At 36.7% G+C, this 16,882-nt stretch overlaps 1 protein-coding gene across 1 annotated transcript in view; it reads left to right on the top strand.

Annotated features, from left to right (window-relative positions):
• The window catches only part of Dtwd2 (DTW domain containing 2), a 48,879-nt gene extending 32,369 nt beyond the window's left edge, over positions 1-16,510 (top strand). Inside the window, exons 5-6 of the mRNA XM_051200974.1 lie at positions 7,957-8,085; positions 15,005-16,510. Coding sequence (XP_051056931.1) covers positions 7,957-8,085; positions 15,005-15,175 — 300 coding nt within the window. The 3' untranslated portion in view covers positions 15,176-16,510. The remainder of the gene's footprint in view (positions 1-7,956; positions 8,086-15,004) is intronic.
• The last annotated feature ends 372 nt before the right edge of the window (positions 16,511-16,882 follow it).

The raw sequence follows: 16,882 nt of genomic DNA, 5'->3' as shown, positions 1-16,882 counted from the left end.
AAGGAAGAAACTGAAATGAGAAGAAGCATCTTTTGACTTCAGATCTCTCTGCTGCTCCTAATCTTTCCTAGGTGTCTCTTTGATTTTTAGAGACAGCTATGAGTCCATCTTTGTTCTGACATTAAATTTGTTTTTTTTGTTTTCCTTCTTTTACTTTGTGTTAGTTGAGGCAACAGAATACTCTACACTTGACTTGCATTGGAATTTGAATGATCTTAGCTTGAAACCTGGAGTGAACCAGGACACTCACGGTCAAATCTGTGTTCCTTCATTTACAATACTCTGTCTGGATGAACTAATTTTAGCCCTGAGTTCTGAGTTCACAGTCTGCTTACATCACTGGGACCTGGACTCTGCCTTAGTCACAGTACCTCCAGTCACTTGTTCCAGAAGTAGCACAAAGTACTGATCCCCTCTAAGTCTTCTTACCTGTCCTCGTTACTAGCTAGAGTGGTTTTTGGCTGACCATTCTTTTGGTGCCACTGAAGACCTTGGAATAAGAAGTTTTGGTCACCTGCTTTCGGTGCACCTGTATAGTCACACACATTCATTCTCCTCCTTCCTTTTCCACATTAGTGTGTATTTACATTGAGGTTCTTGAGTCTCTTTTCATTTATATATGACACTTCACTATGATAATCCTAAGCTATTAATTTTGACACAGAATTGTTTGCACATAAAGTTTTCATTCATATTTTCTGCACTACTCTTGTTTAAATGATACTGATAATTCAGAATCTCTTGAGTTAGTGGGAGTGGCTAAGACCTGCCAGTCATTTCCAAACAGATGGCAAGTTAAGCTAGGGTATGGCTATTATTATCCAGAATTAGAACATAGTTTGGAATAAAGAAAGAGGTGATTGGGGATTTAGCTCAGTGGTAAGTGCCTAGCAAGCATAAGACCCTGGGTTTGGTCCTCACTTCTGGAAAAAAAAAAAAAAAAAAAAAAAAAAAAGAGAGAGAAAGAAAGAGTGATTCAGATTGGGCTTTGAGAAACTGAATATACAGCCTGATGGATAGAAGGAAAACCAGGGGAGTCTGGTATCTTGGCAGCAGAGCAATAGTGTTTCCTTAGAGTTGAACACTGCTATCAGATCAGTTAAAATAAAGACAGAAGTGTGGTCAGTTTTAGTGACATGATAGTTGCTGCAGTGTAAGAGCAGTTTTAATGGAGTGCAGAGATGGAAGCCAACTGTGGCATAAGGGGCAATTGGACAGGAGCTAACATAGAACCCACCTCCGATATGAAGAGTTTGGAAAGAAAAGGGAGGAAGTAGAAGCTGATAGAATTGTGAGACTAGGAGAGGGGGGAGTGTAACTTATTTTCTCCAAAGTGAGGCTTAAGCTTGTTTTTAAGTCAGTATGGAGGTTTTAGTTAAAAGAGATCAAAGTAAGAAGAGTAATGTTTGATAGCGAGATCGTATGTTTCTCAGGGTAACAAGGATGAATGAGGATGTTTTGAACATTTTTTTTTTTACAAGTCTTTTGGGTCACATGCTTTCAAATTTTTCCTGGGTAAATAAATACCTAAAAGTGAACTTTGTTTCTTATTTAACTTTTTCTTGGTTTTAGTCATTCTAACTGCAGTAGCTTGTACCCCATTGCAATTTAATTTGCATTTGTGCCCCCCTCATTTGAATTTCTTCAAGTGTCTGTCCTGTCCTGCTTGGGGGAGAATTTTTATGATTAAGATGCAAGACTTTGAAATAAATCTACAAAGTCCCTATTAGATTTATGTATCACAAATACTTATTTCAGTCTTACACCTGCTTCACATTTATTAATATTGATTTTGAAGAACAAGTTTTTAATTTCAATGAAGGCCAGTTTGCTCCATTATTAAGGTTTACATTATGACAACGTGTTTTTATTAACACTAAGCTAGATTGTTTTGGTTCTTGTTTATGTAAAATTTGTGGAGTGTGTGTGTGTGTGTGTGTGTGTGTGTGTGAACATGGTGTGTCACTGTGTGTATGTAGAATAAGAGGACAACTTGTGGGAGTTGGTTTTTTTCTCTCTACTGTGTCTTGGGGTCCTGTGGATCTTACTCAGGTTATCAAGCTTGGCAGAAAGTGCCATTTGTTACTTAGTAAGCCATCTTGTCAGTCTCATTTTGTTTATTTATTAAATATTAGTGCCTTGATCCCGTGTATCTTATGAATTGCAATCATATCTGAAAGAGTCTAAGATTGTGGATGACTTGATATTTGTTTTTGATCAACTGTAGCTTTTAGAGAGCCCTACTATTTTCTGATGATGCATAAGCCTTTAACTGTGTACTTACAATTTTTAGAGGAATACATTATTCAGAAATGTTTTGCATTTCCACAATGAAAATAAGCTATGTGCAGCAGTGTATGCACTGTAGACTTCCATGCAACAGCTGTCACAGTTGGCAAAGTCATCCTAGAGAAGTCTGTATTAAATTGGTCCAGTGGACACAATTAATTCAGAAAAGGGAGCTATCGCATGACAGGCATGGTTGGCATAGTTAGGCAGCTGGTATGATTATGTACCTCAATTATGGGGCATGGTGGATAAAACTGTTTATGAAAAAATGAGGAGTGCATAGTGTGAACAGATGGCTAAGAATACTTGAGTTTCTAAGAATACCTTCCATATTACTAGTAATTTAATAAAGAATTGGGATTTTTTTATAATTTGAGAAATACACTGAATGAAAGAAATTTAGATAAACAGATTCAGAAGAAAACTGACATTAAAATGTATTTTATTGCTTTTAGAAATTACTTATGAATTTCAGTTAGTTATAATTGATATATAAACATGCAAGCAGTCTTTGCATTTCATAACTTTCGTACTGTTTATTGTAAAATACAACACTTTTGCTTTTTGTGACCATAAGTTTTTCTCTCTCTCAAGAACGAACACACACACACACACACACACACACACACGTTCATATATGCACATGCACAAATGCAGCCTGTATAAGTCATACCATTTTATGTACTTTTTACTGGTTCTTAACTACTTTTTAGTATGCTCTGAGGTTATTAAAGGTAATATGTATGTCCCAAATCAACTTAAAAGCAACGCTTGCTCTTCAGATTTATTGAACCAAAAGCAGATAGGTCATATTCTATAATTTATGAAAAAAATTAAAAATTTACCATTTCCATTTTCTAAAGGCTTAGTCTGAATCTACGAGATAAAATTAAACCCTTTATGTCTCATCAGTGTTGTAGCATCTCTTTTAAAGTGGTCAGTATTTCTAGCCTAGATTCAAGGCAGTGAAGTAATGTTTGTTCTTAAGTTCAGATTTCAGACCCAAATGTATTTCAGAAATTCTAGATAGTCAAGAACAGGTGTGTGTTAAGCGTTTGCAATGAATAGTTTGAGGATTGAAGGGAATATATTTAAATTTCCATTAGCACTGTAGGGAAATCATGGATCTTGAGGAGAACCTACAACCATAACTTACTAAACAAGCACAGTTCCTTTCTACATACTTAATATTTGTCTTTGACAGACGAGTGTAGTTTTCACCCTTCATTAAGGAAACTTCTCTTTGTAACAGATGGAGATCATTATAGAAAACTACAACCCATCAAAATGCAGAGTTGTGGAGCCCAGTCTCAACTGATATGTCTGTAATGTAATTCCTATACCTAAAACTCAGGGGTTATGGCAAAAATGGGAGTGGAAAGATAATAGGAGCCAGAGGAGTAGGAAAAGGATGACATCAATGGACATCCCAAAGTGGGCTGGGGGTGTATGTGGGGGAGGCAGTATCATAAGGCCTCAAACCTACACAAAGAACTATAGGCAACTAAGGAAGGCTGAGAGTGGGAGACTGGGAGAGAAAAGTTTTCCTCAGGGAAGAGCACACCAGTTGGTTATCTAATACCAAATGGTCTCACCCTGAAAAACGTGTGTGTGTGTGACTTTATATGAACTGAGCATGTTTTATTTATATATTTAGGAACACACACACACACACACACACACACACACACACACACACGGAAATAACAAAAGAAATAGAGGCCATGAATTTGAAGGAGAGCGAGGAAGCTAAAACACACATTGGAGGGTTTGGAGGGAGGAAATAGAAGAGGAAAGTGATTATATTGTTATTTCAAGAAATAGAAGAAAAGTATTACATTTTCATTAGCAATGTAGTAGCCAGTTGTCACTGAATGACACTATATATGTAGAATAAAAATTTACAAGAGTAAAAAGGAACCTACTTGATACCCCAAAAGAGGACTACTCTGTGTTGGTGAGATTAGCAAAGGAAACAACACATTTTTGGAACCTAGCAACTAATAGGGACATTTAAATTTTTTATCTTATTGTTTATTATTATTATTATTATTATTATTATTATTTTAAAGGGTTTCATGGTGTCCTTGGCTGTCCTAGAACTCACTCTATAGACCAGGTTGGCCTCAAATTCACAGAGATCCACCTGCCTCTGTATCTCAAGTTCTGGGATTAAAGGTGTGCACCACCACTGCCCAGTAATAGGGAAATTTTTATAAGTGAGTCTTATAACCACACAGCATTGTTCAATTTTTCAATAACACATCTGCTGAAAATGGAAAACTAGGTATGAAAACCATCTTTGTCTTTGTTTTTTAGAAGAGTATATGCTTCTTCTTTGCCACCAGTATTCTCTGTGGTCTTTTTAAACTACAGTTTGAGTGTAAAAGGAATTTGTTTAGTTACATGATTATCTATTTTGATAATTTCACTTAGTTTGGGTGAAAGGGCTAGATTAAAAAATATTTTCTAGCCAGGCATTGGTGGCACACGCCTTTAATCCTGGCACTCAGGAGGCAGAGGCAGAGGCAGAGGCAGGGGCAGGGGCAGGGGCAGGGGCAGGGGCAGGGGCAGGGGCAGGGGCAGGGGCAGAGGCAGGGGCAGAGGGGCAGAGGGGCAGAGGGGCAGAGAGGCAGAGAGGCAGAGAGGCAGAGAGGCAGAGAGGCAGAGGAGAGGCAGAGGCAGGCGTATCTCTGTGAGTTCAAGGCCAGCCTGGTCTACAGAGCATGTTCCAGGACAGGCTCCAAAACAATATAGAGAAACCCTGTCTCAAAAAAACAAAACAAAAACAAAAATCTAGTAAGTTTTGGATTTTGGATTTCAGGTGTGTTTAAACTTGAGGATACTAGCTTAAGCTGTTGTCACCCTAAAGAGCAGAAAATAATATCAAGTAAGCAGAAAATAATATCAAGTAAATAATGAGCCCTAGTAATTTCTCAGTCACCTTAGTAATAAGTTGGTTAATAAAATCTGTGTTTAAAAGTACACTTGACTCGATCTGTTTCCTAGTTCTTAGAATTATTCCTCAAGTTGATATGTTCTTGTATCTTTTTTATCTTTCTAGTTCCTCTTGTATAGTAAATACTTGGTCATTTCCTATTTTACATACATGTTTAAATTCAACAGAAATTTAAGTTCACTGTAGTATAACTTTTTCCCCTGTGCTTTAAGGTATTATATTACATAAGCTTTATGTATTATATCACATAAGCAATTGACATGGACTTTTAGATTGATTGTCCAGAAAACAAAATTAAAAATGTTTGTATTGCTAGAAAAAATTTAGCTTTTGGTTCTTTAATAATATATGAAACAGACTTTCTGAACAGAACACTGATGGCACATTCACTAAGAGCAACAATTAATAAATGGAATTATGAAACTGAGAAGCTTCTGTACAGCAAAAGACACAATTGATGATTCAGACAAAGCAGCAGGCTACAGAACGGGAAAAGATAATTTCCAACTACACATCTTACAGAGGGCTAATACCCAAAATTTATAGAGAACTCAATAACCTGGACATCAAGGAAACAAACAGCACAATTAAAAAATGGGGTGCAGTTCTAACAGAATTCTCAAAACAGGAAATACAAATGGCCCCCAAAATATTTAGAGAAATGTTCAACATCCTCAGTCATCAGGGAAATGCAAATCAAAACTACTTTGAGATTTTTATCTTAACATCTATCATAGTGTCCAAGAGCAATTTAAAAAGACAGCACATGCTGGGGAGAAGGAAGAGTACAGGGAGCACTCACTCATTGTTGGGGGGAATACAAATGTGTATAACCACTGTGGAATCAGTGTGGAGCTTCTTCAAGAAGCTAGGAATTGATCTACCCCAAGATCTAGCTATACCACTTTTGGTCATATACCCAAAAGATATCCTTAACTCGCTCAACCATATTCATTTATGCTCTATTCATATTAGCCAGAAATTGGAAATAGCCTAGATGTCTGCCAGTGGATGAATGGGTAGAGGAAATGTTTATGTACACAATGGAATATTACTCAGCTGTTAAAATGAAAACATGAAATTCACAGACAAAATTGATGGAGCTAGAAAAACTCATCCTGAATGAGGTAATTCAGACTCAGAAACACAAATGTGGTATGTATTCACTTATATGTAGATATTAGCTCTTAAGTCTTTGAAAAGCAAGCTATAATCCATCGACCCACAGAGGTTAGGCATAGACTAAGGGATTAGCAGGGAGGGATGGATATACCTACAAAGAGAAAATAGAATAGTTAATTATGGGTGGATTTGGGGGGAGGCCCTATAATCAGAGAATCAAATAGGAAAGGAGAGCTAAGAGGTGGGTGAAGGAAGGAATACAATGGGAGACAGCTAAAACTAAGGGCCATCAGGGAGATTGTATGAAAACCGAATATAGTAGATGCTTCTTGAAAAATAGACACATGTATTAAGGTGATCCAAACAAAATGGCCAAATAGCAGTGCAGATAGAATGCCAACTGGGCAGCTCTCATCACCAAATGAAGCTCCCAGTACCAGGAATGAGTTATAAGTAGTTGAGTAGTTGACCAAAGGGGCCCCAAACAACCTTGTATATTGCCAAGGCAATTGGTTGCTCTCTAAAAACTGATGATAGGGCCCTATTGCTGAAGACAACACCTACATAATTCATTGGACATGGGGAAGTCAAGCTGGTTCCTACCTAGAGCCTTCACCCCTACAGCTCATCATACTGAGAGGTACTCCGCACACTACCAATGGAGAAAGATAAACACCAACCTAGCTACAAAACCTGTCACCTACAAGAATGGCCAGCCTGCAAGATATATTGGTACAATGGGGGCATAAAGCTTATGGGCATAATTAGTATCTCGTTGGATTGAAGGTCTATGTCATGAGACGGTTATCATTGTGGGAGCATATGTCCAATTCTTTGAGCCCTAGGACTCTAACTGCAGACTCATGCAGGCCCTGTGCATGCTGCCTCAGTCTTTAAGTTCATATTGTTTCCATGGTGTTCTCCATTCCCTCTGGCCCTTAACACTCTTTCTGCCTCCTCTTCCATAGGTTTCCCTGAGCTCTTAGAGGAAGGATTCAGAGGAGACATCCCATTTAGGGCTAGTGTTCCGAGGTCTCATACTCTTTGGCTCTAGGTCTTTATATTTGGATATAATGGTGTTAGTGTTTGGGGGGGGGGGTAAGATAAAAGGAAGGCAATACTCAGGACTAAGTTGGGAGCTTCCTGCATGCCTAGCAAGGGTCCTACCACTGAACTGTATCCCTAGCCTCATGTTATTTTTTTTTTTTGTTTATTTGTTTTTTAAACTAATCAATTAGGTCATTTGAGCATTTTGCCAAGTACCTGTTTGCTATACTTACGTCTTCTTTTGTGAAGTGTATATTCATTCTTGTCCTCATTGGAGAGTGTTCCTGGTGTCATTTGGGGTATATAGAAATATGAATGTATTCTGGGTATCATTTCTTTGTCAGATTTCTTTTTGTAGCCTGACTTTTGTTTCTGCTATCCAATAATAACAACTAAAGGATATGTGCAAAGATATTGATGCACATAATATTTTTAAACTTGAAGTTTTAGGAGAAAGGTAAGTAGTATTTAAAGTGTTTGTTTCATAATTTTAAATGTAAGGTGAAAATTACATTTTATTACTTTGCTTTTGGTTTCAGGTACAGTTAAAAACTAACATTTGTAGTCAATATGTAATTCGGATGCAACCAACTAGCAGGTGCCTCTCTACCTTAGAATGTGCTGCTGCTGCTCTTTCCATCTTGGAAAAAAATAACTCCATACATGAGGTACGTGGAAGTCATAGTATTTTTAAAATAGAGTTGGATTTTATTGAGAAAATTTAGACGTGCATAACTTGTAAATTGTGTAAGTCAAGTGACATGTGGAGTATATCTGCAGTAGATATTTATGGACTTTCATAATCTTCTTCCTCTCTGGTATTTTACTGTGTTGGTTTATCATTCTAGATTGCATTATTTAAATATTCCCTCTAAGCTGTGCAAATAGCGTTTTTAATATGCTAAATTGCTTGTAAGTAGCATAGTATTCAATAGAGGTTTTTTTGGGCTAGATTTTTCCTTCAGCGTTCTCTTATTTTTTTTAAGTAGTTTGTATTCTCTGGTGATTAACTTTTTTCTTTTTAATTAAAAGAACATTCTCCAGCAACATTACTTGTTTGCATTGGTGCCTTTCTTTGAGGAGATATGTTAACATTCTGTTTACTTTATTAAACTTGCATAGAGTGTAAAATAGGTACTTAAATGGATAGAAATGCCCATAGAATATGAAAAGGACTTAACTTATAATCAACATTATAATATTTCCCATAAAATTCTAGTGATTACATATATAACTAATAATTATCAGTAGATAATAACATTTCAATGAGCTTTGTAATATCTCAACATTTTGGGACATGTTAGAAACTTTACATTTATAGCAAGAAAAGTATAGCAAATAAATAATTTTAAGATGGATTGTGAAAAATAAGTTAACTATTATTTCTTACTCAGGAAAAAAATGCCAGCGGATGACAATTAAAAGATAGAGTTGGTAACTTCGCCAGCACACAGGCGCGCGCGCACACGCACACACACACACACACACACACACACACACACACACACACACACACACGCACATTTGGAAAACTCTTCCCTGCCTTCTCTTTCTCTCATTGTATAGTATCATCCCTGTGACAAGACAGTACCATAGCCATAAGGAAATTCCAGCAGTGAATAAAACCTAGCCAGAAGTTATAAAGACATTAGTTCTGAAGAGAACACAAAAGAGTCAAAGAGGGCTGGGAGCCAGGATTGGGTGCTTTGCCCCTCCCAGGGCCTTGAGCTCTAAGAGTGAGAGTTGGGAGCTTCCTTCATTTGATGGAAGTTGTGTTTCATGATGAGGCTTCCTTTGGATGTCTGTGTGAACTGTTCCAGCTAAACAGTTTCACTCCCCCATGCTGTCTTTGAGAAGAGCACTTCCCAGCAATCCTAGCTTTGTGCCTTGAATGACCACGGTGTCCCTGGTCACTTCTTTACCCATCACCTTTCCCTGTCTGTGTAACTTTATTTCCTTCTGTTCACCACTTCTCCTTCTTCAAGAAACCAGAAACATTCATGGGCAACAAAAATATAATAGCTGACATTGATTTGTACTAGATTATGGACAATGGTTTGTGATACGGTATCTTAAAAATAAGAGGAATCTTTATCACGACCACCCAAGACTTGGATAACTTATGTCCTAAGTATAACATCTGAGAATAAACAAAGGTTAAAGTATAGAGTTGTGATGGGACCCCACATGTTTTGTAATTCCTTATGGATGGATCGAATATAAACTTTCATAGTAGCAATAAGGGCCTGGAACCCTTGTTCTGCCTACTTCAGCTTTCAGGAATAACCAAATCACAGTGGCCAGTAGAGAAACAATCTCTGACAATTATATCTATGACTTGGGTGATTCTAATGTGCTTGGTGGGAGCATGAATGGGAGACAGGTGTAATGCAACAACTCAGATTATTGACTATAGAAAACACATTTGCTCCCTGTTTATAGTATAAGTTGTTTTATTGGAAGTGAACCCTAAGGCCAATCTGTTAAAAATTAGTTACAAAAAAATAAATAGCATACTTCTTTATGGAACATAGTTACTGTCTTCTGTGACAACAGGTGTATTATTTCTTCTTTGGGAGGAAAGCTTTTTAAAACTTGGAAAACCGCAAAATATTGTATGGCTTCATTCTCTAGACACCAGACTCTAAGAATAAATATGTTTAATGTAACTGATTTCTGTAGTGAGGTAGTCCTTCTGTAGCACTGACCACGCCCATTGGGATTGGGTGATGCTTACACTCGGGTTTATCTTTTAGACAGGAATAGGGAATGGTGGGTAAAGGTATGGTTTAGATGGGATATAAGTAGATTAGCCTATTTCCTTGAGAATTTGAGTTTGAATGAGATAATATTTTACAGCTTACATTGTTATGCATTCCTATGTGGTAAGCTATGTAAAATTAAGTTTATATTTTGTTATATTGTGTTAAATGTTTCCACTTATAATATTTATGCACATTATTTTTTACCATATTCTATGTATGTATACTTTTCTTGTGTTCAAGACATTTTGTATATTGATACAATTTGGGATATTTATCTTGCTGCCCTTTATAGTTCTACCTCTTGTCTTGACACTTATACTCTACCTCTATTTTAGGGATTTACATGTAGGTATATGTAAATAGTTATATTGTTTAAGTATTTGTTCCTGCTTTACTCAGGAAAGTTTTAATCAGTCTTTTTAGCTAAGTTCCCGAGTATTACAGATTATCTTCACTCACATTTCCTGTACCTATGAGATTAGTCAGATATAGATGCTTAATCTTCAATCCTTCATAGACATACAGAACATGGCATTTAAATGTTTTAATATTAGTACTCCTTTGACATGAGACACTGTTGCTCCTGACAGCACCGTACATTTTCCCGAAAATATGTTGGACACTGTTGTTGCTCCTGCTGGAGTTCAATCTCGCCTCAGCTAATGGCCTGTTGGGCATAGAATTGCCCCCACCTTGACCACTGATTTGGACATGCAGTCCTATGTGCTTGCAGGAGACAAATATAGAAGACTGCTTGACCTTGCCAAGTCAGGGTAAGACAGCCATTCTATTTCCCTGCTGTTGTTGTGGTCTGTCAAGTTCTCTTGGCCTTAGCCAAATCTGGGTGTACCAACGTCGCTGTGAGACCTAGGGTGACTGTTCAGGTGGCTTGCTGTTTCTGTCCTTGCTGCACCGTTTTGGAAGTTGTCCATCCGCATTTCCTGTCTACTCTAGTATTGTTATTTTCCTTCTCAGGTCTTGATGAGGTTGAAGATTAAACTATCACAACTATTATTCTCTCTTCCTAGTTAGATATATTAGGTACTAGACTTACGTTTTCCAGCTTAGGACAACTCTATTGTAAACTCCATTATGCCCTCACCCTAGGACTAGATATGTAGGTCATTTTGTTCTCGATTTTCCTTTTCTTAGAACACACTTGTTATTCACTGTTTTGTATATAGTTTTGTATTAAGCCTAAATCTTTTCTTTAGACTAAAAGGGGAATTGTAGTGAGGTAGTCCTTCTGTAGCACTGACCACGCCCATTGGGGGGGGTGGAGCGATGGGCGGAGGTGACCTGAGGAAGGAGGTCGGAGGGGGCCAGGAAGGCGCTCTCTTTCTGGCGTGACTCGGACAGGAGAGGATCGGGTTGAATTTCCTGGTGTTCATCTGTCTAGGTTGTAAGTTATTTCTCCCTGAATAAACATCTATTCGGCCTATTTGTTTATCCTGACCCTTATTTACCACAATAGATTTCCAGTCTTTTGGGTCATCTCCATCCTATATGCTGGATCAACTTTCAAGCACAGGAAGCAGCAGAATGTGGGAGGCTGAGAGTGTGGCTTCTGGAAGGGGCACAGTGCAGGCTTTGAAGTCAGTTTGAATTGCAGCTTTACTGTCAGCTTTATTGTCAGCATGGCTTGCCAGGGGCAGTTGCATAATCTTTCTTTGTACTTGTTTTTCCCTTTAAACCTGTGTAAAAATGGTTACCTAGGCTGGGTATGTAGCTCAGTGAGAGAGGACTTGCCTAATGTGTTCTGTCTCCATTACCTTACTATTGTAAAATAAATGAGGTGTATTAATTGCTACCATCATCAACACAAACAAGCACCTTTGAGTTTCTATGCCTCTCCAATTTTGGTAGATCAATAAAGGTTTTAAACTACAACTTGATGGGTTTTATTAGCCTACTGCATTATTTACCAGGGACCTCCAGTTTCAGGTTTAGTTTTGCTTCAAGGTCTTCCTTTATGTGGGAAACAGTACTTTAAAGAATTTCAAAGTGTAAAAAGCTCTTAGCTGCATGTAAATTTAAAAACCTTAGCTCTGTCCAGCCTCAGTGATTGCTAGGAATAGCATTTTGAAAACTGTGAATACATACATGCAGACAAAAGGATTCATACAACACTCATTTTCCTCAAGTAAACACTTAGAAACATTGTTTTATAAGTGAGATTTTCTTATGTACTGTCACTCAAATCTGATACTTTTCTTTATATTAGAGCATTATCATTTATTAAATGTCAGGTAGTGGTTTCAGTGCTGTAATTGTTGAGGTCCAATGTATCACCTCACTGTTTGTTATGATAATAACTTTGTTAGGTAGATTTTATTTACTACTTGAAGCACATAACTGGCATATGATAGTACCATCAAGGTAGGCTACAATAAGTGAAAATTATCGCGGTAAATAAGGATCAGGATAAACAAATAGGCCGAATAGATGTTTATTCAGGGAGAAATAACTTACAACCTAGACAGATGAACACCAGGAAATTCAACCCGATCCTCTCCTGTCCCAGTCACACCAGAAAGAGAGCACCTTTCCTGGCCCCCTCCGACCTCCTTCCACAGGTCCCTCCGCCCATGGCTCCACCCCCCAATGGGCGTGGTCAGTGCCACAGAACTATCTCACTACAGAAAATGGTATAGGATGTCAGTGCTTTGTGCCTCTCTGCGTGCTACTTGTCCAGTGAGAGTGCCAGGAGGGCCTCTAAAGGTTCATGCAGGTGCTTAGGGACCCAGGTTTATGGAAAAGTATTCCACTTTCATAAAGAAGAAGCAAGAAATATGGTAAATCCAATCCAAGCTTAACCAGTGCCTAAAGAATGGTGTCATCCACAGTGAACTGGGCCCTTCTAGTCAATTAACAGTCAAGACAGTCGATCACAGACATGCTGTCAGGACAGTCTGATCTGGGCAATTTCTCAAGATGACTCTAGGCTGTGTCAAGGTGACAATTAAACTAAGTAGGACAGTGACTATGTTTAACTTCAAAAGGAATAAAAAATGTAAACTGATCATTTACCAAGACAAAAGATGACTTCATTGTTAGTGACCACAACAGAGATAAAGTGGAGATGTAGTTTAGGGATTTCTATTATTCAAGTAATTTTGTGGAATTTTGTCTTTGGGTTGTCAAAGTTGGAGGTATTTGGCCGAAGGAATATTAGCATTATTCTATCTATGAAAATAAATTTCAGAACATGAAGAGACTTTTAAGTTACTTCTATTTGTATATAGTCCTGTCTGTGTTTCCTGGAGACCTGTGATGTTTGGTCATCCGATCTCTTCATTGGGTTGACTTTTAAGTAACATATATACATTTTTTCTATTTCATTTTCTGTTATAGTTTTGGTTATGAGCCTAGCCTTTAGCGTCTGAGGCATCTCTCCAGCTCTCATTTCCTGTCTTTCTTATTAAAAGAAATAATGAAAACATTCCTAGTGGACTTTCTACATAGTGAAAACATATGTAATGGACTTTCAACAATAGTGTTGTGTATAGTTTTCCAAAATATTCTAATTTTTTTTCTTACTAGTCTATATCAATAAGGAATTGCTTGTGACAACATTTAAAAGCAAAGGCAGTGGTTAAATTTTTTTTTTTTTTTTTTTTTTTTTTTTTTTTTTTGAGACAGGGCTTCTATATGTATGAGCCCTGGTTGTCCTGGAACTTGCTTTGTAGATCTGGATGGCCTTGAACTCACAGAGGTCCACCTGCCTGTGCCTCCTGATTAGTAAGGATAAAATAATGGGTAGGGAGAAGTAATTATCAGAGGCTGTCATAGTATTTAATACTTCATTGTAAAGTAAAGTCCCATTAAATTTTTATATATAAACATGTACTATGTATTTTGTATATGTGGGAGAATATATTTTCACACAGATACTTTGAAATTTTTCTATCAATTTTCTCTTTTTATTCCCCTCAACAAAGGGTTTCTCTGTGTAGCCCTGGCTGTCCTGGCACTCACTCTGCAGATGCCTCAAACTCAGAGATCCTTCTGATTTTGCCTCCCAAGTGCTGGGATTAAAGGCATATGCCCCTACTGCCTAGCTTAATTTTTTTTCCTTTTTAAAAATGATTCTTTAATGGCCTTTTCAACCTTTTGCTATTGTTACTTAAATTGTTTTGATAAGAAGCCTTCGGTACAAAGAATCTAACCCCCAAAATGTATTTAAATACTATTTAAATTTCTTGTAGCTTTTGATCTTGAATAACCTTATAATAGAGCATGTATTCTGGTTGTCTGACAGCCTTCACCATGTCTATTAACTTACATGTAAATCCAGTTAATATATGAGTGTTCTGTGCTTGGCTCTGCAGAAATTTATTTTAGGCAGGGTATAAAATTACAGTATTTCAAATGTACCACATGTGACTCAGTCACCTCTGTGTCTTACATGGGCTACTTACTGTGAGGAAGACTTTGCTGTCATCACGGAATTGTTTGTGTCAATGAGGTACATTAATTGTGATTGAAATTCAACTAATGTGATGTGCCTGTTTCCTTTAATCATCTCATTAACTGGCTAAATTGTTGTAATGACAAATTTTCATGTTATCTAAATACATTAGTGTATAAAACTTAACTCAGACTCCTTATTTCCTATATGGAAAATCAATATAAATCCTTTTATTAGGATCTGTGGATTTAGAAATAATTATGAAGTGTTAGAATAGTCATTACTCTTCACGGTCAAAAGCAGAAATAAAAAAAATGACACATAAGTATCTGTATTTGAAAGAAAAATATAGATGGAATACAAATTGCCACAAAAACATTTGTAGTATTTTTTTTTTTTTTTTCTTAACAGACTTTGCTTCGCCCTCTTCAAGCTCTATGTTCTTTCCAGCTTCAGCATGGTGCTCAGATTCGCTTCAGCAAGGAATATCTTCTGAAAAATGGATTATATCCCAAGCCAATGCCAAAGAACAAACGCAAACTGAGGAAGATGGAACTGTTAATAAACAGTGTTAAAATTTAGTACAGCTGTCCCTGTAATGCTGGTTCACTTGTCTTTAGCTGACAAGACTTTGCAAACTTTCCTGGAGTTTAGGCTTGAGGGCGTTGACTCCAAAGAAGGAATGCTGGCAGGTACTTGTGCAGAGAGTGGTGGTCTGCTAAACAGCATCAGACAGCATACTTCCACCCACTCTGTGAAAAGATCACAGTGTATTTGTCTTTTGTTTTGTTTTTTATTTTTTTTGAGACAAGGTTTCTCTGTGTAACCTGTAGACCAGGCTTGCCTTGAACTCAGAGATCTACCTTCCTCTGCCTTCTGAGTGCTGGGATTAAAGGTGTGTGCTACCATCATCCAGATATTCTATTTCTTTTTCAATATGTGCTTTTAATACACTTTTTTTAGATATATTAAAAATTTAATCAGTTGTTGGTCTAGAGTAAAGAGTTGTTGTCTATAAAATGGAGAAAATTATGCCTGGGAACTGTTGTTTCCATCAGTGTTTGTGGATACTTACGTATATATAGACCAGTGATGGGATGTACCCTGCATTAGTTTCAGCCTTACTGTGAATAAGTGGCAAAAGAGGATTACTTGTTTTATTAAACAGTATAAAGGAACAGGGAAACTTTACTGTTTATGGTTGAAGTTGGACTCAGTGAATGTGATTTACACCTGTAATTGTCTGGAGTCTTAATTTTGAAATAGCCTACATTCTCATTAGGAGTTGCTTTGCCGAAGTTTTAGTTTTCAGTGTTGATTTAACAAGTTTACTGGTTGTGGTAAGAGGTTTTTGATGACATTTCCATATGGAAATGAGTCTATAATACAGTTACCATTTTGAGTCCATATTTCTGTAAGTAGCTCTACTTAAATCTTTTTTTAAGAGCAAAAGCTTTCAATGTGTAAGATCAGATATCCTCACACTATTAGGAGAATACTTGTTGAGATTTTGTATAGAACAAGAGAAATTTGTATACTCTATATTTATATCCGATTTACAGTTAAGTAAACACTTTGGCAAAATCAGGGTGTTTCATTTTGACCTTTATTCTTAATTACTACAGTTTCCTGAATCCAGTGTTAAATGGAAGAAAAACCAAGCGTGCAGTTTAGTGGTGATTTTGATAAATACTGTGTATGACACAAGCATACACTGGTTTCTGATGTTTTTCATGCTCATGTGTTTATTGGCTCAGATTAGATACTCATTAGTAGCTTGGCTGATCCCAGGTAGAATGCTAACAAATATGTGGCAAATTATGTAAAAATATTTTAAAATATTAAAATTTAGATTTGTGACTTCAATTGCTGATTTATATTTACATTGAAAAATAAGTTGGACTTTTATAATCTAAATGTCTAGTATCAAATTATTATTTATATAATAATGAAAAATAGTATAATGAAAAATGATTTCTTAATGAATGAGTTAAATCATCTTTCAGTATTTTTTTTTTAATGTTGGAGTTAAATTTCACAAAGTTCTTTGAGTATTATGATTGCTCTTTAAGAAAAATCAAACAAACGATGCCATTTATATTTCCAAACTTCAATTTGTGTTTACCATTTAGAATAATTTTTATGTTTTAAATATATTGACTACTTAAATGTTTAAAATTTATTACTTTGGCTGTGTGTGTGTGTGTGTGTGTGTGTGTGTGTGTGTGTGTGTGTGTATTTAAAGAAGGGTATCTAGATAGAAGGAAGATGGCACATTTGAGACACTTG

The sequence above is a fragment of the Phodopus roborovskii genome, unplaced genomic scaffold (assembly GCF_943737965.1).
Source record: "Phodopus roborovskii unplaced genomic scaffold, PHOROB, whole genome shotgun sequence".
NCBI lineage: Eukaryota > Metazoa > Chordata > Mammalia > Rodentia > Cricetidae > Phodopus > Phodopus roborovskii.
Note: the sequence above shows the minus strand (reverse complement) of the source record. Positions and strands in the feature narration are given on the sequence as shown.